At 47.0% G+C, this 21662-nt stretch overlaps 3 protein-coding genes and 1 non-coding gene across 12 annotated transcripts; 2 read left to right on the top strand and 2 right to left on the bottom strand.

Moving 5' to 3' along the window:
• The first annotated feature begins 8916 nt into the window (after positions 1 to 8916).
• On the top strand, positions 8917 to 10811 carry LOC100837983 (DELLA protein SLR1). The gene has a single exon (XM_003566891.4). The coding sequence runs from the start codon at positions 9198 to 9200 to the stop codon at positions 10710 to 10712; it is 1515 nt and encodes a 504-aa protein (XP_003566939.1). The 5' UTR covers positions 8917 to 9197; the 3' UTR covers positions 10713 to 10811.
• Positions 10812 to 12823: 2012 nt separating this feature from the next.
• TRNAI-AAU lies at positions 12824 to 12897 on the top strand. Its single transcript has one exon. It is a non-coding gene; the product is annotated as a tRNA-Ile (tRNA).
• A 391-nt stretch (positions 12898 to 13288) lies between these two features.
• LOC100837674 (pentatricopeptide repeat-containing protein At3g22690) lies at positions 13289 to 17801 on the bottom strand. Of its 8 annotated transcripts, none has more exons than XR_002964139.1 (4): positions 15554 to 17801; positions 14541 to 14718; positions 13791 to 13905; positions 13289 to 13700 (listed from the first exon to the last, which is right to left on the bottom strand). XR_002964139.1 is itself a non-coding variant. In XM_003566890.4 (2 exons), exon 1 carries the CDS (start codon positions 17585 to 17587, stop codon positions 15575 to 15577), a length of 2013 nt encoding a protein of 670 aa, XP_003566938.1. In that variant the 5' UTR covers positions 17588 to 17801; the 3' UTR covers positions 13289 to 13905; positions 15554 to 15574. The 8 variants fall into 8 exon arrangements, 1 of the variants encoding a protein (XP_003566938.1); XR_002964140.1 differs by having other exon boundaries at positions 13815 to 13905; XR_002964138.1 differs by having other exon boundaries at positions 13289 to 13905; positions 14541 to 14731.
• Positions 17802 to 18295: 494 nt separating this feature from the next.
• LOC100837373 (probable indole-3-pyruvate monooxygenase YUCCA4) lies at positions 18296 to 21477 on the bottom strand. 2 transcript variants are annotated; one of them, XM_024458461.1, is made up of 4 exons: positions 20617 to 21477; positions 19940 to 20188; positions 19502 to 19648; positions 18296 to 18660 (listed from the first exon to the last, which is right to left on the bottom strand). In XM_024458461.1, exons 1-4 carry the CDS (start codon positions 21244 to 21246, stop codon positions 18445 to 18447), a joined length of 1242 nt encoding a protein of 413 aa, XP_024314229.1. In that variant the 5' UTR covers positions 21247 to 21477; the 3' UTR covers positions 18296 to 18444. The 2 variants fall into 2 exon arrangements, with proteins under 2 accessions (XP_024314229.1, XP_003566937.1); XM_003566889.4 differs by having other exon boundaries at positions 18414 to 18660; positions 19502 to 19627.
• Positions 21478 to 21662: the final 185 nt, after the last annotated feature.

Here is a 21662-nt window from a genome sequence, read left to right as displayed (position 1 = left end):
GAGACCGAAGATATGCTTTTGTGAAATCGGAAGAGGAACTGTTGTTCCCAAACCACTCGAGGAGTCAGAAACTCACCAGGCCTTCAGAGTGAAGAGCCAGATTAACCCGTGCAGTGCAGGCGCTAAACGGCCTCGCGAAGGCGCTGCTACTTGATCTTCACTCTCCAGGGCGAAATGGTTTGTTTACCGAAAGGATTAACATCAGCAAAAGGCAATAAACTGCATGGAACAAAGGGGAGTTCCTGTCACGCAGTTTGTTATCATATATGCAGTCTGAGCTGAAGATGGCGACACGGATGTTTTGAAACGGAAAATTCTCTGATGACAAAGCAAGCATGCGCAGCGCAACCAATAGTAGTTTTACGGTTTGCGATTATTTAATGGGAAGCAGTTGCGCTGCGACCACTAGTGTGGTGAGGTGAAAACGCCAAATAAATTTGGAGTAGCATCGTGATGTCAAACAAATGACCTCGCGCAGTCGCACACTCGCACACTCGCACTGGTTTCAAACAGAAGACAAACATGCATTTTGTTGATCATAATTTATATTCTTGTGTGAACAAAGTCGAACTATTTATGGTGCCGATCGTATACCACGCAATAGCGAGGAACAATGCATGCATGTTGTTACTACTGACTGCCCAATTTGCAAAGTCGATTTATAAAAAGCTGGAGTAGTCATTTTAACACAAAGCAAGCTCTGGTCACATGCGTCATCCGACACTCAACGATGGCAAGAATTGGAAAGTTACGTTAGTGGCTGAGCAAACCGTGAGGGCGAAAGCGCGCGGCATGGTTGTGCTACGTGGAATCTTGTCGTCTCATTGGCTACGACGTACTATAGTTTAAAGCACGGATTAATCCTCGCCGCCGGTTAACATGGTGCCAAAAGGGGACCTAATTCCGTCCGCCAAAGCTGAGGTAGGGATCGACTACTTTTTGTCTTGGTCGGCCCGTCTTTTTGGCTATCCACGTAGGATGAATTGGCACCATTGTTGTTTTGCTAGTAGGACTGTTTTTTCAGAGTGAATTCACAAAGTACCTCGGTTAAAAAAATTAAACCCCACCACACACATGCGTCTTCCTCCGATAAATAATAAGTATCGATGATTTAGTATAAGATCGGTACAATTTTTTACCAAATTAGCGCCACTTATATATTATGGACCGGGAGGGAGAAGTTTTTTCCATAGCTACAAACAAGACGTCCACGTAGCTACAAACACCCCACATCTATACTATCCGACGTGATGTGCGGTGTGGTAGCTGCATAGCTCAAAGTCTCAGACCGACCAACAGATCTCATTTGTCAAATTTCATACAGACTGAAAAATAACGTACAAAGTGAAAGAAAAAACACTTAAATGTGATAAAAAAATTGTAAAAAAAGAAAGAAAGAAAAGTAGGACACATGCACCACAAAGTGGATTTTTTTCTTCTTCTTTTTTCAAATTTGTAGGACTTGGATGTGGTCTAAGGGGCCGTTGTAGTTTTCTAATGATAAGACCAGAGCATGGCTTGCTAAGTCAACTTATCTGAGTGGGTGGAGCACATTAAGGATGACAAATCTCTCAAAAAGATGGACTCCCTCAGTCCCATATTAAACGGAGGGAGTATGTAAACGGTCATATTATGTAATGTTCCAAAATGACGTACGTCAATTGTATAGATTTACGTATTTAGACACGTTTCAGTGTGCAGATTCGCTCACTTTGAAAGAAAAAAAATTACGAAACTTATTTTCGGACAGAGGTTGTACTTCACTTTTATTTTTTCGAAACGGAATTATAAATAGTTTATCCCTGCGTTTCCATTTTTGTGATTTTTCTCAGTTGAAACTTACGAGGACCCAAGTGAAGTTTCATGGGCTGTGTTGGGCCCACTAGGCCTGTTGAGCAAAACTGGACCGGGCAGCCGAAAGTGCATTTTCCTTCGTTTAAAACACCGTCTGGCTGGGCTCAGCTATCCGACGGAGTATGTAACATGCCAGTAGCCCAGTACCCATCTGAAGGGCAGAAGGGGGATCTTTCCTAAAAATAAAAAAAATAAAAAAAACTGACAGGGGGATCTCCCCTCAAAAAATAAAATCTGAAGGGGGGTCTGAAGGCGGGATCTGTGAGCTCGCGGCCTGTGATTCTTGACTGACCACGCGTCACTTTCTAGAAGAAGAAGAAAAATAGGGAGTAGCAACCACGGGTTTCCTGCACATGCTCCCTCGCCTGTGAAACGTACGATTGAAATCTGGACACCTCTGATACTGCGGCTGCGCTTCTGAATTCTGATGTGTCTTACTCTCTTATCCTGCACACATTATACTACGGAGTAAAAATCAGCGTTAGTAAGATGCGCTCGGGCATGCGTGTCTGGATTCGATGAACATCGAGGTAAAAGGTGTGATGTACCGTAATATCAATTTTTTTTTTAAGGAAAGCTTTAGGCATCAGGCCTATTGCCATTATATTAAAAACCAGCGGAGTGACCCGCGCAAGCGCGGCTAAATTTGTTAATGTAATGTTTTATGTTTTCGTTCTCTAAGAGATTCATTTGTATTCAATTTAGACCTATTGTATTTGTAACCGTTCGTTGATTTTTATTGAAAAATTTGTTTCTTTGTATTTTTTCACATACCAAAATATATAGTTCTTTAGATGTTTTTGTTGATATATATCTTCAGAATGATAAGATCGAATGTTCCGAATGCTTATATGAGCTTAAATTCATAACACAATATACCGTAGATTAGATACTCATGACATGTTTTACGGAGAGAGTTTTTTTTTATTAACATCATGTGCAATATAAATGTGTTGAGCTTATATTGGAAAATATGTGTTTTTAGTTGTGTTTCAATTTGCATGTCAAATTTTATTTTAGATATTTCAAAAGTTTCATTTTAGATATTGATTATAGATGTTTATTTTTTTTAATGGATGATGCAGTATGCACTGATTTTTATCTACCCAATTTGTATCTATTAGGCCCATCATCCAATGGTCTTTATGACTTTGTCAGGATTTTTTTCATTTGACACGAAAATCCTCCTTATTTCGTCATATTGTCCCAGGTAAATTTTTTATTGCTTTCGGCAGCCGATAGTGATAGATTTTTTACTCCAGGTGTCTGATTCGCAATCATGGGTTTGGGTGTGCCTATGGTAAATTGGCTTTGAGCTTGATTTTTCGTTGCCAGCATGCTACTGCCGACCGGCAGATGTTGCCGCATGCACATGGATTCGGCGACGGTGCATATGTGGACATATGGAAGCCGAATGTGTTAGCTAGTCATGTTTTTCATCCGATACACATAGCATTTACGCCATGTTATTTCTTTTTCTATTTTATTTTGAAGATTTTTCCCCATTCAATATCAAGTCATTTTACTAAACATCTCATATGAGGTATAATTGTCGCATGACAGAACGACACCGACAGTTAGAGTAGTTGGTTCCAACTTGTCTTTTTCGCTCTATTCTTAAGGTCTCAAACATATGTTAAATTTCCATAATTCCAATTCTCCTCTTCGTTTTTCTTAGTTGTTGGTTTATGACATTTTTAATTGATTCATAGATTCGAAATATGGTTTTGTTTGCTTTGCACTTGGTTTCACGGCTACAACCTGAAAGCCGCGTGTTGGCACCTGATACGGTCGATCCGTATACGGCGTTATGCTTGGCTATTGATAATATTTTTTTTCCTTGTATCCAGCGAGTTTCCTATTTTCAAAACAAAAATAATCCTATTCATTAAAATCTGAAATCAATATCAGATAGGAGTATAATTTTGCCTATGTAGACGAATGTTGTGCCATTTTGTCCTTTTAACGGATGATATCGGTCAAATGGAGATTTGAATTTTATGTCTATGGAGTTCCGATGAAACAGACAACTAAATTGGGATCCTGTTCTTAATTTGCAATTCGTTGAGATCCTACATATGCAATTGCCAATTTCTTGACTTGCTGGCATCACCATGATGTCATAGTGATGTCGCCGAATGCAAATCCATATACTGATCCTTTCGGTTCTAGCCGGTTAGTGTCATAGCGTCCGTATCGGCATCGTTTTAGATCGGTACGTTTGTTTTAATTTGAGCAGTTCTAATTGAAATCATCTATACGACGACCAAGGGACTCCGCACAATCAATGGACTAAATAATTTAGACAAATAAGTTGTTTCTTTTTTACTGGCGATTCGTTTTTCTTTGGCAGTAAATCGTTGCCAATCGGGGGTTGAGTAAGGGGTTTTATGTAAAATTGTGTTCAAGCGATGGGTTGATTTAGTATCAGCCGTACGATAACTTTGAAACAATCTACACCATAGAATTTATGCTATTTTTAATTAGGTCGCCGTGAGCGGGCTCAGGAAGATCACAAGGTCGGCGAGTAAGAAGCCCGGAAGCTCGACGACGGTGGCTGGAAAACCTATATTTCATTTGGTTATGTCCCGATCTCCCAACCATGCTCTTCTCTTCTCTATTGGGCCAGCTGGGCCAAGCCAAGAAGCCACGAACCATGGTACGGGCATGGATTTTTTATTCGGTTTTATCCTTGGAACATGGTATACTGTTCGCGTTTGATGGGTAGTATAGATCATTCTGGACCCTATGATCAACGAAAATTGACAGCCCGATACCACATAAGAGCTCATTAAAAAACACTTACCTAGACAACGTCAAGGGCAGGTGGCGGCTCCGATAGAGCAAGGGAGTACGGCTCGATCGTGGCCACGGCGGCATTTGGGGAAGACGGGTGGCTGAGGTCATGTCAGCCACGGCGGCAGGTTCGTAGCGGGCTATGGTGCGCATTACGACGGCGGCAGCGGCGAGAGAATTTTAACGTGCTGTCAAGCACGTGATAAAATTTTTTGATGATCTAAACATGATATTTTGCATAGCGAGGCAAATAGAACACACATACGCATTTAGCTTTGTCTAGAGATAGTATATACACCGTACCTACATTGTAGCTCGACGCACGAAAGCTATCATAAATAAGAGGGACTTTGTCTGTAGGAGCCAAAAGAAGTGCACGTATTGAAACCGAATTCCAATGGATGACAAATAAAACTTCTTGTGCTACACCTACACGTAAAAAAAAAAAAAAACTACTTCTGCACTTCTGCCGGCCGACGTAGCTTTTGTTTTTTCAAGCTGACGTAGCTTCTGTTGAAGCAATTGGAACCGGATTCCAATTGGTAAAATTTGTTTTCCGGCCGCACGTGGATTTCCATATTCTATTAAGATAAATCTAGATTTATTTTCAGCCATACGATAACTTTGAAATAATCTACACCATAAATTTCTGTTACTTTAATTAGATATTAGATATGAATATGTACACAATGAAAAGAAAAAAAAAGAGATCATCTAAAGCTATCTACCCAGGTTTTGAATCCCTGGTATTTTTGCCCTATTCATATTTTTAATATCCATATCTCGGAATAGCTTGTTTCGTGGACAGTGGAACGGAGATGTTGTAACTCCTCGTCAAATCTCAAATGTTTATTATAGTGTCGGTAAAGCCGGGGAAATCATCTGGGCAGCGTTTGCACTGTATCTGCCTGCATGCATTTGCCCCGGCAATGACTGAAGCGTACCAGACTGTTCTCCCAGTCTGGAGCATCATGCCAGCATAGTGGGCAGTACCGCCTGGCATGTGACAGCTACAGGTTCACTACCAGAAGCACGTACGTCCATCACTCCATGCAATGCTGCTTTGCTACCAGAATGTGACTGCACACGATGTATCGATCGATCCATCAATAGATGCCACCAGCAGAACAAATTTTACTGAACTTGATCGACGATGTCGCTGCAGTTTTTCTTCTTCCTTGAGATCGATGGTTAGTTAGCACCAGCACACCCATGTGGTTAAATCAGGTCGATCCAATCCTCCCCAGCAGAGTCAAGTTATATAGCGAGGAAGTGAAACTAAAACTCGATATGATTACTGAAGCAGCCGACAGGTTCCCGACGACACACCGCGTTGCAAGGTATAGCTAGCTACGATACAAAACGCATCGTGCCACATAAATATACGGATTTGCCCTTGAGCTTATTATATGTGTGCTCCTCGGGCAGGACCGATTATTTTGCACGGGTCTTCGGGGACGTCGTCAAACAAGCCATCGATCGCCAATAATACTATAGTCTCCCTAGCCCAGAGAATCTGCATCGACATCTCTACCTGAAAGCTGAACGAATAAACAGTGTCAGGAACTACCACGCCAAGTACACACATCTCATCAGACAGGCAGAGAAAGAAAGAGAGATTACGTAGTACGAATAAGCTGTCCCACGCCCCCGTTACATCAATTCACACTAGCGAGTAGCTTGTAGCCCTTCTCTTAATTTCATGAATGATGGTGACTGAGCTGCGTGATGTTCTTTCGTTAATTCTTTGATTAGTTTCTTAAGCCTGATCGATGATGGACCGTCTAATTGCACGTGTTATTCCCATTGTTCTGTAACCATTTCGTGTGAATTAGATGGATGCCTCTTTGGCTCTTTGAAGAAAAAAGCTCGGAAAGGAGAGAAACCTCCGACCTCTTGACAAGTACAGATGGATGCAATCAGCTGATAGATTACGACATATGCGTTTGATGTTGTGATCAAGGACTGATGCTCCTCTTTTCATGGCCTTAATTTTACTTCTGCGAAAGTTGATGATCGGTGTATCCAGAAAGACCAAACTCATGCTGAGTGTTCCTGGCAGAATTGGAATCCAAGTACCAAGATAGATAGAATCTACGGATATACGTATAGTTGAAAGCATCGTTGCATCTAACACAATTTACACCAGAAAGGAAAAGAAATGCAATTCGTTGTTACGTGCGGGGTGACAGAGCAATGATTGAAAAAACGAGCAACTTATCTGCCAATTCAACCGGTTTAAAGAAATCAAGTCTCATGTCGTACCTGAGCTCTCCTGCTTGCTAGGGTTCGTGAATTGGAACAGTACAAATGACGACTAAGATCGGCGATCGTAGATGGCTCATATAAAAAAAATGAATACGTGAGCAGGAGAGAACCAGCTGAAGATAGCACATTTTGCTGAGGAAATGGAATTGGCCGTCGGATCCGCTGCCTGGTCCATATCATGTGCCCGGAGCCTCGGAGCACGAAATGAGTACGAGAAGACCATTCCACAGGAGCTTAATTAGGTGTGGTGGCGCTTTCGGTGCTGCTCAAGTGCACATAGCCTGGCAGGAGGCAAAGATATCTACGGTCCAGGGCAAGTACGGGGGGATGCGTCTCTTGACATGCAAATTTTTTGTAGTTACAGCCTTGCAAGGCACACTAGTGCTACGACGCATCAGGACCACCCGATCAATGATGCATATGGGTCGCAGGCTCGCAGGCCGGCCGATTTCTGCTTTACCGGCCTTGTAGCCGTAGGACCACGTACGGCTTCTACCGCGCGCAGCCTAACGACCCATGCTCTGTAACCAGCGCAGACGGATTCTGGTAAGTGGGCCCACGAAGGGAATTTACGTGAAGAATCCATGAGTAGGACGGCGAATGAATCTTGCGCTTGCCTGAACCTGAGATTGCCAATGTTTGGAACGGATCAGCAATCGCTGCAGCAATGCCTGTCAAGCGCACCCTGTGGTGTGTGTGCGCACGCAAGCGCGCATATAAATGTTCGGTCAAGGATCAAAACCAGGTCGCTAATTTATTAAGCAGCAAGGCTGGCTCTGCACTGTCCTTGTCCTCTCTCTTTTGCCAGTACTGTACAATCGGGGCTAATTTATGCAAAAACACAGTTATGCAAGTGTTCGCCAAGGGTCAGGCATTTCCTAATTTGCATTTTTCTTCTACCCTTAGCCTAGCTCGATGAAGCCATGCAGAGTGCAAATCTGGGTGCATTCAACGCAACTAATAACTTATTTCCGAGTAAGGGATAGTAGTGCTGGACTGCTGGTTTACAGCACATGGAACTTAACTTTTTTTAAAAGAAAAAGAAAAAATAATAACAGCACATAGCGGTGGCCAGTGGGCGAACTGTTGTGGCCTTGTGGGCCGGTTCCTTTGTGCATGGTGCACCAAACAGTTTGTGTGCGCGCTAAATCTATATATAAAACCCCATGGCACCAGTACTTGGTACTAAGAAACAAATCCACAAAAATCTTAAATAAGTCATGCATGCTTTTTGGAGCGCCGAGATAGTAGGCATACAAGATCATGAACCAAAACTAAATGAGGTCTTATTCACGCATGTACGTGAACCTTTGGTGCAATTTGCATGCTAAGTTCTATAGGTTACATCATATATGGGTTTCTATGCCAAAGGGTGTCAGCCATATAATTGCTACTCCCTTCGATTCATAAAAGGTGTCGTCCATTTTGTACTAAGTTAGTACAAATTTTGTACAACATGGGCGACACTTTTTATCGATCGGAGGGAATATAAAAAATCAACCTTTCGTTCTACGAAATTGATTCTCCAACCATTTTTCTTAATCAACTCAAAGGGTTTGGTATATTGAGGGTCTGGTTAAGGTTATGTTCTTGTAGGATCCAAATAAACTTCAAGAGGCTTCGTGGACTGCAACAAAGGCATGTTATGTTTATCGATCAAAACGCATGAAATTGATTTGTAGAATTAAGACGCAAACCTAGAAAACTAATGCATTTTAGAGAGGAATTAGGATTAGATACAGACATGATTTCAGAATTTGAGATTGAATTTGTGTAGCCAATTCCATGCTAGGCAAACAAGTTGGTTTTCTAAAATCCAAATTAAATTTCGAAATTTCCAGATTTGTTAAGGCCTTCTCAAAATCCTGACGACCAAAATAGGCGCCAAATGTTCTTACTGCCCCGCATCTTTTCAGTAAAGTTTACTTACAGGGTTCCAAACTCCGAGGTGTTTCGAGACAAAATCGGGAAACAGGAATTGACAGAAGGCAAGGAGGGACAGGGGGAGCCCCACGGTGGTTCCTTGGGTGGGGCGCCCGGACGCGTTCCCCGCTCCCTTCGTTCCCGTGCCCTGTCTACGTGTCCCTTTCCGCCCCGTGCTCCTACACGGCTCTCCACGTGTGCGTGCGCTACCCCGACCTTTCCAACGTCACTCCCTGAGCCCCCACGCTCTACATCTACACGCGTGACACACCGCCCGCCGAGCGCCAAGGTCGTCACTCGGTCACAGGCAGCGTCCACTTCCATCCGCCCACCGCTTTCCTCCCTCCGGCCGACGTATGGCCATGGGCTCGTTCCCCTTCCAGTGGTCCATGGACCCCGCGCCGTTATCCTCCGGCGTCGACGGCAGTTTATTGCCGTCCTTTCTCCCGCCTCCCCCGGCCGCGGCAGTGCCAGACGACGGCACGGCCTACTACGCGGCATCGGACATGCACAGCGTCCCCTGTCTGCCCGAGCTCGCTGCACCCTTCCAGTCGCGGGATTCTGCCGCCGCCGAGCTGGCCATGCGGCGCGCGGAGGAGGAGGTGGCCGGCATCCGGCTCGTCCACCTCCTCATGAGCTGCGCGGGTGCCGTGGAGGCGGGCGACCACGAGGCCGCGGCCGCCCTCCTTGCCGACGCGAACGCCTCTCTCGCGGCCGTCTCGACCTCCTCCGGCATCGGCCGCGTCGCCGTGCACTTCACCGACGCCCTATCCAGGCGGCTCTTCCTGTCCCCTCCTGCCGGCGCCACTCCGACTCCTCCGGCAGCCGCCGACCCGGAGCACGCCTTCCTCTACCACCACTTCTACGAGGCGTGCCCCTACCTCAAGTTCGCGCACTTCACGGCCAACCAGGCCATCCTCGAGGCCTTCCACGGCTGCGACAGCGTGCACGTCGTCGATTTCAGCCTCATGCAGGGCCTCCAGTGGCCCGCCTTGATCCAGGCCCTCGCTCTCCGCCCCGGCGGGCCGCCGTTCCTCCGGATCACCGGCATTGGCCCGCCTTCCCCACCCGGCGGCCGCGACGAGCTCCGCGATGTCGGCCTCCGCCTCGCCGAACTCGCGCGCTCCGTCCGCGTCCGCTTCTCCTTCCGCGGCGTCGCCGCCAACACCCTCGACGAGGTCCACCCGTGGATGCTCCAGATCGCGCCCGGGGAAGCCGTCGCGGTCAACTCCGTGCTCCAGCTCCACCGCCTCCTCGCCAGCCCAGCCGATCTTCAGGCCCAGGCGCCCATCGACGCCGTTCTCGACTGCGTCGCGTCCTTGCGGCCCAAGATCTTCACGGTCGTTGAGCAAGAGGCCGACCACAACAAGCCGGGGTTCCTCGACAGGTTCACCGAGGCGCTCTTCTACTACTCCGCGGTCTTCGACTCGCTCGACGCCACGAGCGCCGGCGCGAGCAGCAACGCCGCCATGGCCGAGGCTTACCTCCAGAGGGAGATCTGCGACATCGTGTGCCACGAGGGCGCCGCCCGGACGGAGAGGCACGAGCCCCTCTCGCGGTGGCGGGACAGGCTAGGCCGGGCCGGGCTGAGAGCCGTGCCGCTCGGGCCGGGCGCGCTCCGGCAGGCGAGGATGCTGGTGGGCCTGTTCTCCGGCGAGGGCCACTCCGTGGAGGAGGCCGAGGGGTGCCTCACGCTCGGGTGGCACGGGCGCACGCTGTTCTCGGCGTCCGCGTGGCGAGCGGCCGGCGACGGAGGCGGCGGCGAAGAGAACATCGACAGTAATAACAGCAACATTGGCGGCGGTAGTAGTGGCAGCGACAGTAACAACAGCAGCTGCGGGGTCGTTGGTGCTGCCAACATGTTTTTGTAAATCGCGGGGGTGGTTCCATCGTAAAAATTGCATTCCGAAAATCACAATGACATGAAACTTTCGAGCTTAATTAGCATCTTAATCTTCTCTTTTTTTTAATCTTAATCTTCTCTTTGACCCTGCTGAACTGAGTTTTCTTTAACCGCAACACTTGGCATCCTTTTCTTTTAGACTTTTAGTGCCGGGAAGAGATGATCTAATAAAGAAATACACGCACGATCACATACACAGTGGTGATACAAAATATTGTGATTACTGATTAGGTCAGAGTATCTCGTATCTCGGATCCCCTTCTCTTAGAGCTTAAACAAGTACCATTTCCTGGTGCCATTCAAATCCACACCGTGATCAAGATCGACTCAACGAATCTACCCGACCTCAGAACTAAGAAAGTACTAGTATCTGACAACTTCACTGTCTGTCCTGTCTTGCCATTCTTATAAATCATGTTCATTTTATGAAACGTTAACCATTAAGTTTACCAGCCTGGCCATGCCGAATCAGGTCTAAAAATCAAGGGGGACCACGAAAGGCACGCACACAAGTTTCTGAAAGCCTGAATCTGAGAGCAAGAAACAACGGCTGTCGTGGTTTAGCACATCGCCACATCTGGTGGTGGCTGTACAATTTCGCCTTTGGAAATGTGATCAGCGTGACAAACCATAACACAACAATACAGTCAGTTTTTTTTATCAGCAGCACCGTACAGTCCGGCAAAAGCTTTCAGGTGTACTGTAGTCCTTGTAACTTGGACGTCCGTGCACCTAACTGAAAAATGTGGTGTGGGGATGTATACCGTGCACGGGGAAAAAGGAATCGTATCGGCGTCCCACGTTTGGTTGGCTGTACAAACTGTACCACTTGACAGCCGGTCAGTCGATTACTGAAAATCGGTGTGGGCGCAGCCAACGACGGCAGATTCTTCTAGGTGGTGTGGGTGCACGGCACGGAAGGATATGAGTTTCTGTAACAGTCTGTGACGTCTTATTCTGTACCGTTCGCGTAAGCTTTCATCCGACGGTCGAAATGGTACGTGGGATCACATTAGTTGCTAGTCACATGTTTCGACTCCGTCACGAACAAGTCTGTGTATACCGTTGACATACCGACAACGTACATTACGTAGTCATGCACCACGAGGAACTCGTTTCCCTACACAAGGCCATCGTCCGTTCGTGACTACCGAGGCCAGCACACGCTGCATGATGCAAGAAAAGATCGCTCAGGGCTCGGGCCGGCATCGCGCACCGTGCATCGTAGATTCGTAGAGTAGGCTGAGTAGTGAGTAGTACGAGTAGCTGGTATGGCTATACTACGGCTGCAGCGCAAGGACTGTGGCGAGCGGCGCGCGCGGGGCGGAAGGAAAGTGTGCTGGCACGGCTGCGCAACGCAGAAGCTAGCAGCGGACGCGGACCACCGTGTTCACGTGCCGCCTCTAGCTAGCTGCGCTGCCCCGGCGCATGAAGGACGTGTGGCTGCCGCCTGGCGTTGCACGGCGCGGCCGAGGTGGCGTGCGTCCTTTTTTTTTTTTTTGACGAAAGGTGGCGTCCGTTTTCGCTCTCACGTGCGCCGCGCGGACCGAGACACGTACGAACCACTCCAGCCGTGGCGTCTATATGTGCGGTGCGGTGGTGTGTAGTAGCAGCCGTATGCCTTGCCACACCGCAAACGTACGTACGTGCCACGTCCTGTAGGAAGCGTTTCCCCCGTCGTCGTGAATCCACCAAACCCAAATTTCACATCATTACATTTGGTCTCTGATGAATATCGACTTGGAGCGGACTGATGAATCCCCGTTTGACACAGGATGTTATGATAGCGTTGGTTGGAACTTTGATGTGCGATCCAAGAAGAAAAATCGGAAGCAAACAGTGGAAATGTACATTTTTTTTCGAGGAACACTTTTTTTTTGTCACATGCATTTATTGGGGGTCCCGTGCTGAATAGATGCACATGCCGGTGACCGCAGCCTCAAGGTTTCGAGAATCCCAGCCGTTTGCGTCCTAAATTCGCATTCCTTTATATACCATGATCTCCTATTTTATTTTGAACATTGGTTCTGTACACAGTAGAAAAAAATGATAATTGTTGTGCTTAGACGTAATCAACAAGGCCTATTAGCTCAGCTGGTTAGAGCGTCGTGCTAATAACGCGAAGGTCGCAGGTTCGAGACCTGCATGGGCCATTTTTTTTCTTTTTAATCAATTTGGCTTAATGAATATCTGCTAAGCCATTACAGCAGAAATTTTATCTGTCTCCCATAGTCCCTTACCAATACCATACCGCAAAAGGCAATTTGCTAGAAAGCCTTGGTAACGTTTTTGCTGCTAGCTTATCAGTACATGAAAAAGAAACATGGGTCAACCTGTCGTGATAACTTGGGCATGTGTACTGTACGCCACAGCGCCAAGTTAAGCTGAGACAGGAGGGTTCATTAACAGTCAGCATGCACAGCCTTTTGCTCAACTACAAAAGTTGTCATCTTTTGCCGAAATAGACGGCACAGTCGCACAGACACTGGCCTTGCCTCTCTGATATGACCACTCTACTGATCAAGCAGTGCCGCACCCACAAACTTAATTACTGTTCCATGTCATACTATTTCATCAAAGACAAAAATCATTCAAAACAGCTTTCAACAAGACCAGTATTCAGAATTACAAACCACGAGGGGGAGCAAGTAGTGCTGGGGACACAATCTTATGCGGTAAACAAAGCAAAATGCTGGCGACAACAGCTTAAAATAAGTCAAAAGCCACGAACGAAACGACAAAAACAGGCAGGTCATCTTCGACGACGCCATGCTTCAGCAACGACGTTGTTGCTTCACAGCTTCAGCCCGGTGATGGCTTGCTTCACTTGCGATGTCCTTGTGCGGCATATATGAGTGATTCTTGGTCAGTTAGGCTAGCGATGATACCTTGTTTCAATCTGCTGGTTGATTTCTTGAGCCTTTTTCCACTGCACAGAGAAAATTGAACTGCAGGCCTGTGCAACAGTACAAGGATGGGGTGAGCCACAGAAAACGGAATAACATGACTGCAACATTTGGATTCCTACGGAAGAGATAAAGTATACTCTCATGGTGCCTTCAGCTGCAACCTGTAGCCGCACAGTCCAGTAACTTCAGCTGCTTTCTTTGAGGCCATCTTCTGGGGCTGGATGCTTGGATCCCTTGGAACCACTAAGGCACCTGAGCAGTCACATACAAGAAGGGCATTACAGCCAGCCATGCCAGGAAGTCTGTCGGAATGATGTGTTTTCTCATACCATTTCGTTATCTAAATGAAGGCTATGTACCCGAAGAGTTAATTCACTGAAATAATGCAAGTATTAACTATTTTCTGGGATGTCCAGAGGTTTTGATACATCCTAGCTTCTGAAAGGTAAAAAACTGTATTACCTACAAGAGAAATGATGAGAATTTCGACTCCAAAATAGGTGCTGACTTAACATTTCTGATATAATTTGAAGAACTTCAAAGGACACAAACGACAAGTATGCGAACTTTACTTCTATACGGCGAACCTCCTTTCGAGTTAGAACATTTGGACTAACTGCAATGATAACTATTAACAAACCAAAAAGTACTAAGAATATAGGAAGACTCATCAATACTAAATGAAATTTTAACAAACCAAAAGTACTGTCTAAGAATATAGCATGATTAGATCTATGCTGCTGCTAGCGCTGTGGAACTGTCAAGCCCTACAAATGCTGTCAGTTGTCGGATGCATCTGTTATTTTTTTTTGAGAGAGGTGGATGCATCTGTTGTTGGTTAGATATCTGAGTTTTAGTCGAGTGTAGGGCCAGAGATGTTTTCTCACTGTTTTTCTGTTTCCTCTGGCGTGAGTCATGGATGTTCCTCTGAGTGGCTTGGTGCAGCTGGTTTAGTTTTTCCCTTTTTGCTTGGCTGTTAGGGCCTTTCATGTGTTGAACTGCTGAACGATGATTGTTTGGTTTGTCGTTTTTCAATAAATGGAACACAGGAGATGCCCTTTTCATCTAAAGAAACATACTAACATAATTCATCAGTAATCTATGGACGACTGCATGCAGAAAAACAGAGATCAAATAGCCTTATAAATTCTTATAAATACACAATTATAATAGAATATCACAGCCAATGAACGTAGAATAGCCCTGATTCTTATGGAGTAATTGAGCAATTGGCAAGCCCTCAACGAGTCAACGGTATACAACATTGTAAGTGGTTATATTTCCCATGTCTTGAAATATGTCAGAATTACTATTTCTCTAGGTCCTGTACTAGATGAAAATTTACAATATGATTTGCAAGTCACAACTTCTATTATGCACATACTCTCCAGGTAGCATATTTCTCTTGATCTTGTACTTGAAATTTTTTACATACAATTTGCAAGTCATAACTTCCATTATGCACATAACTTTTTTCTAGATCAAGCTACCAGATATGCAGAAGTTTATCAAACCGGATTTCGTGCAAATTTTTGTACAAAATTTTGCATGTGTGCATGATATAGCATGATTTACGTGCATGATTTGTTTCACAATTTTGGACAATAGGAGAAAATAAAAGTGAACACGGATAATATGAGGTGTAGTGGCAACTATTGGCATGATTAGTTCCACCAAGTCTATCGGACTTTGCAGATACATCGAACATAAGATTGTGACAGATGTTCTTTTTTTGCCATGTATGCTGATCTACGCCTATTATTAGGTTACATTTATACTGAGCAGCGGAGTATATCGTGTCTGATGTCTCTGGAGTAAGACAAAAATTGCACTGATATAGTGGCAATGCTCCTGCCAACTGTGTATTACTAGTCAAATCAGATATTCACTTGTAACTTACATGATGAAGTATGAAGCATGTCTAAACTTGTATGGAGCTGTGACCAGGTGACTTCTCTACACGCCTGCTTCCCATCATCCCTCTTACTTGCTCTACATCATCCCACTGACCTTCTTCGGCGTGTAAGTTTGAGATTAGCACATGTGCTCCCACATCATTAGGAGCTAAATCGATGATGTGCTGTCCAATTATTTTTCCTAGTTCCATCCTGTGATGAACTCTACACGCTGCAAGAAGTGATCCCCAAATTACAGGATTGGGCTGTATCGGCATCTTCTGGATAAAATTATAAGCTTCGTCTAGCAGCCCGGCTCTACCCAGGAGATCCACTATGCAACCATAATGCTCATTATCAGGGACAATGCCAAGGGTCAACATCAAATTGAAGTAATGGAGCCCCTCATCAACCATTCCTACATGTGTGCAGGCACAAAGAACTACCTTCAGAGTAATGGCATCAGGTTTTGGATCTCTTAACTTCAGCAATTGTTCAAAGAGCGCAACTGCTTCTTTTCCCTGTCCCTGGCTTGCAAGACCTCCAATCATAGCGTTCCATGCGAGGGTTTGCTTGTGCCGCATTCTACTGAATATTTCAGCTGCTGCATCGATGCATCCACATTTTGCATACATATCGACCAGGGCACTTTCAAGCCACATATCTGTTCTGACGCTCTTTTCTTTTATATAAGAGTGTATCTCTCTTCCTTTATCAAGTGCTCCAAGCTGTGAACAAGCAGAAAGTAGACTAACCAGTGCCATTTCACTTGCCATAACATCTCGAACCTTCATATCGTCAAATAAGTTAAATGCTGTTCTAAATTGAAGTCCTTTCACATAACCACAAACCATAGCTGTCCAGGACACGATATCCCTCCGTGCCATATTTTCAAAAATGATTTCAGCTGCAGCCATATCACCACATTTGGCATACATGTTGATTAAAGAATTTTGAAGGATAATGTCGCAGTGGATCTCATGATCTTTGATATAATTGTGCAAATATCTCCCTTGTTGAAGATCACCAAGTTGAGCATATGTCGATAAGACACTAACGAGAGTAATCACATCAGGTATTACACCATCTGATAACATCTCTTCAAACATTGTTAGTGCTTCTTTATGCTTCCCATTTTGCACAAACCCATCAATCAAAGTGTTCCAAGATTTAGTATTTCTTATAGGCATGCCTTTAAATGTTTTCCATGCATCAGACATGCATCCACATTTCACATACATGCCTATGAGTGCATTCCTGATATCAACATCAGCCTCAATGCCATATTCATCAACCCGTGCATACACCCACAGGCCTTTGTCCACAGCCCGCACTTGGCCACACGCAGAAAGGAGACTTATAATCGTGATCTTGTTAGGCTTAGTGCCTTCTGATTGCATCTCGTCAAGTGACCTCAACACATTATCCCACTGACCACACTGTGCAAAAGCTGAGATCATCAACGTCCAAGACACCACATCCCGCTCGTGCATTTCCTCAAAAACCTTCCTTGCATCTTCAACACTTTTGGAAGCACCATAGAAATTAATAAGGCCTGACATGACGAACAGATCGGATGCAAACCCAATCCTTTGAACCAAGGCGTGGACTGCGTCCCCAGTTGCCCTCCCCTTCCAGCTAGCAAATGCAGCACTCGATTGTGCAACAGCGGCCATCGTGTAATTATCAGGGGACACTCCGCTCCGACGCATTGCCCTGAACAACTCCAGCGCATCCATAGGGGCGTGACAACTGTTATACCCTCGAATCATGCAGTTCCAGACGATGGCGGTTGGTTGGGCCATTCTGTCGAACACTTTGCGCGCGTAAGGCATGTCATGCCTCGACACAGGGGATGCAAGGAGGGTGACGAGCCGGCCGGCCACGCATGGATCGGAGCCGAGGTGCGCGCGGACGAGCCGCCCATGAAGCTCCGCTAAGTTGGCCCGCGAGGCGCAGGCGTCGAGGTGGGCGAGAAGGCTGTCGCGGCAGGCGCGCGCCCGACTTGTTGTGTTGGGGCGGAAGTAGAGATAACGCATGGCATGGGTGATGGACTGATGGGTGGGTTGGGGAGAAGACAGAAGAGCAGTTTGTGTACGCAGGCAGCTAGCGCGCTGGGATTTCGGAGGTGAAGTCGAGCTTGGACCCTGGAGGGACGGTTTGTGTGCTACGATGGGATGGCGGGAAGGAGAGACCGAGAGAGGATCAGAGGCGGCGGCCGAGACGCCGAGTGCAGCCTGCGGAGTGCCAAGGAAAAACAGAGACGAAAACAAAAACTCGTTCAAGACCTTAATTGGCCAGCCCATGTGAGTGGAACTGTGGAAGGGTCCTACAGCCTGAATCAGAAAGCTTAATGGGCCAGGACGGAACTGTTCTCTTGGGCTACGTTGCTCAGGTTGATGGCAGGCCGTCATAGATACACCGAAATTCCATGATGTAAAGGGGAAGGTGCGTGTATTCTTAACTCCCAAAACTCTCGATTCTCAAAAAAAATTCTGAAAACTCTAAAATTTCTGCACAGGAACGAACCAAAAATTCCAAGACTGTAACGGTGTAACCAAAGTAGCGAAAGTATAAAACATGCGTTTGTTGAATCTATACTATCCTTCCTACCGCAATGTAAATAAATACTCCTGCGAGGATCCCACGGAGTAGTAGGTTCTTTTTGAATGAAGACAAAAACCTATCAAAACGAAATGACCACTGGCCTGAGGCGGCAAGGTAAGTTTCGACGCGCGCGCTACATATAGAAAAGAAATGTTACACATACTACCGTGCTAGTATTAAACATCGTCCGAACATTTGGAAAGTTTCCTTTCCGACATCGAGCATGGAGCATATGGTGCTGTATGCACGCAAAATTCCTAATTAAACCCTGTACATTTCCATTAGAGAATCAAACAGAGTTATTAACTTGAAACACATTTTTAGTGGGCCTTTCTCTTTCTCTCCACTGGCAATGTATATCTATGGCGACGCTGAGTGCGTCCGACGAGGCGCCGAGGAGCCCCCGCTGCGAGAATCCCACGGTGTAGAGGCCGTTCCGTCCTTTCCAGCAGTTTGGGAAGCGGGCCTTGGGGGTACCTTCTCTTGTGAAGACATCACCTCCGTCCTGTAACGCAGGAACAATTAGGCATATATAGGGTACAGCCACAATAGCAGGGCATATGTATACACTTGTTCTAACTTGTAAAGATGAAGATTGACCCTCCATTTTCATTAACGTTCACTGCAGATTTCAGGCAAAAGGAGAACATAAAACGAGATCAGTTAAGAGCCGGCCAAGCTGCTTAACTGTACGACCTAGGGTAGGGGGTCAGTCAATACATATTTCAACATGATGTCAATTTATGCAGGTCTTGCTTTAAATGAGCTTTTAATGAGGGACGAGTACATACAGTAGTTATCATCTTCTGTGCCTTAATTAATTAGACTCAATCAAGTTGACTAATTTTTGTGGCTTGACTCCGGCGGGACTAACTATTCTTCATATAAGTTGACCGATGCAGAGACACGTTTGCATAACAAGTCGTGGAAATTCTCGAATACTTTTGGTATATAGTAGGATAGCCTTTTGCCGTCCCATGCTCCCGTCGGAAATAGACTCTGGATTCCATAATCCACAAGTATCGGCCGGCGCCTGACCCAAGTGTATACGTATATCCAAATTCTCGAGTCCCGCACGCTTATACGCGGCACGCGCGCTTGTGGGGGCAGCGGCGGCCTACTCGGCGCGCCCATGCCCGTGCCCACGGACCACGGTGAGTCACTGACTCGATCACTTGGCGCGAGAGAAAAAAGGAAGGCATGGCTCAGCGCAGGCAAGGGCACGAGCTGCCTCTGCCCGTCCCGCATACACTAGAAGGGCAAAGAGCGCAGGCAATTAAGGTGACGGGGGCAATGCGTTATACGGACCAAAAACGAACAAGGGAGTCCTTTTTATGTGTTTTTACCTTGAGCCAGGACGGCACGTTGCTCCTGTAGCCCGTGGCGAGTATTATTGCGTCGAACTGCTGCTCCTCCTTGCCGTCCGCGAGCCTGGCCCCTCGCCTCGTTACCTCCTTCACTGCTCCCACCACCTGGTGATCGATCGAGACGATCTTTTCAGTTTTCATACAGAACATGGTAAGAAATTCGACAGAGGGAAATAAAAGCATTGCATGTGCAGTCGTCTATAAAGTGTAGCGTAGCGGCGGAAAGGGAGAAACTGGCCATTTTCCAGGAAGGAAAAGCGTGTTCGGGCCTTAAAGGCCTCTGGCTGATATGCCAGATTCAGGAGAGGCCCACTACTAGATAGTATAGCAGAACGCAGGGCTCACGTTTTCGACACTTTGACTAGTCTTAATCTCTACAACCCTTTTGTGGAAGAAGCCTAGCCGGCTGCCACTAACCTTAATTTTGCCTGATTTGATGTGGTCTAGCGTCCCAACGTCCAGCACAGGGGTCTTGCCCGTGAGGTTCTTCAGCTCAATGGGCCCCGTCTTGGGCCGTCTAAGCCCGAGCTGGCCCGTGTCGCCGAGGACGAGGTGAGCCGCCGCCAGGAGCAGCCGGTCGACGAGCTGGACTGGGAACCATTTCAGCAGAGCCATGGCGATGCCGAACGTGGAGAGGCGCAGCATCTCCCTAGGTAGCACATGCACCTGCACAAAACAAATACCGACCCCATGTACTTAGATTTTGTGTGATCGCTCGCACGGTGACGCAAATGAAGCGAGCTATTAATACTCGTAGTAAAAATTAATGGAAGAAAAACAAAACGGAGGACCGATAACATACTATACTATAGGACAAGACATCCAACGTCGTACACATGTTAGTATAAGTTCTATTTGTTCTTAAACATGCCCAATATAACCATGCAGATTGGAACATGTCGAAACAGATAGCAACAAGCAAGGTGTGAAATAGGCACCGATGGGGAAATGCCCGAGAAGCAAGAAGGGCACGAAAGAACAATCTCGCGCGGAAACATATATGTGGGCAAAAGCAAAGGAACAGAACAGAGCAAGGAGGAGAGAAACTAATTAGCTATGCATAGCAAAGAGGATAGATAGCTCATTGTATTTACCGTGTTGCGCACCACCATGGAGGGCTTAGCGCCATACCGGCACAAATCCAAGCTCACCTCCATGCCAGAATTCCCGCACCCCACCACCAAAACCTTCTTCCCGGCAAACTCCTCCCCGGACTTGTAGTCACACGTATGCATGACGCGGCCTCCGAACTGGCTCATGCCAGGGAACTCCGGGATGTGCGGCTCGGCGTTCTCCCCCGTGGCGACGACGAGCCACTTGGCCATCAGCACCTCGCCTCCCGCCAAGCGCACGATCCAGGCGCCCACGGAGGCGTCGAAGGCGGCCTCCTCGACGCTGGCGCCGAAGCGCGGTGTGATGCCGGCCTTGGCGGCGTACTCCTCCATGTAGAAGAGGAACTGCTTCTTCGACGGGTAAGTCGGGTACTTGTCGGAGAAGGGGAGCAGGGGGAGCTCGCAGAAGCGCTTGGGAAGGTGGAGCGCGAGGCGGTCGTACATGCGGTGGCGCCACGTGAAGGCCAGCGAGTCGGACCTCTCGAGCACCGTGGCCGGCACGCCACGCGCCTTGAGGCACGCGGCCGCGGCGAGCCCCGACGGGCCTGCGCCGACGATGACGGCGCCGGGCACCCACGTCGCGCGGCGGCCTTCTGCTTGCTCCTTGTCCATGTAGCCTATAGCTGCTTCTTCGATTCGATCGGGTGATCTGGAGTACGACGTCTGGACTCTGGACTCTGTTGAGCTTATGTGGTCTTGGCTGCGCGTGTGTTTTTTTTACTGTGAAGTCGTCTGTGGTGGGTTTTACTGTACACTGGGTTTTATAGGGGTTTTGGGGAGGCCCCGTACGCTTGGCCTTCAGCGGCCGGGTGGAGTCTGGCGGTGCGGATCAAGTTCTTGCTGCCGACTACGCCTACAAACTCCAGTATTTCCCTCTGTTTTATGATGCCCGGATTCAACAACTTTTCGTACAAAAAGGAAAAAACGGAACGACGCCTGTCCTGCGATATCCTGGACCTCGGTAGGGGGCGTGGCGTGGTCCACTCTACTCTTTGTACCCAGTTGTATAGCTAAAGGGTGGGAGTTAC

The sequence above is a fragment of the Brachypodium distachyon genome, chromosome 2 (assembly GCF_000005505.3).
Source record: "Brachypodium distachyon strain Bd21 chromosome 2, Brachypodium_distachyon_v3.0, whole genome shotgun sequence".
NCBI classification, from domain to species: domain Eukaryota; kingdom Viridiplantae; phylum Streptophyta; class Magnoliopsida; order Poales; family Poaceae; genus Brachypodium; species Brachypodium distachyon.
Note: the sequence above shows the minus strand (reverse complement) of the source record. Positions and strands in the feature narration are given on the sequence as shown.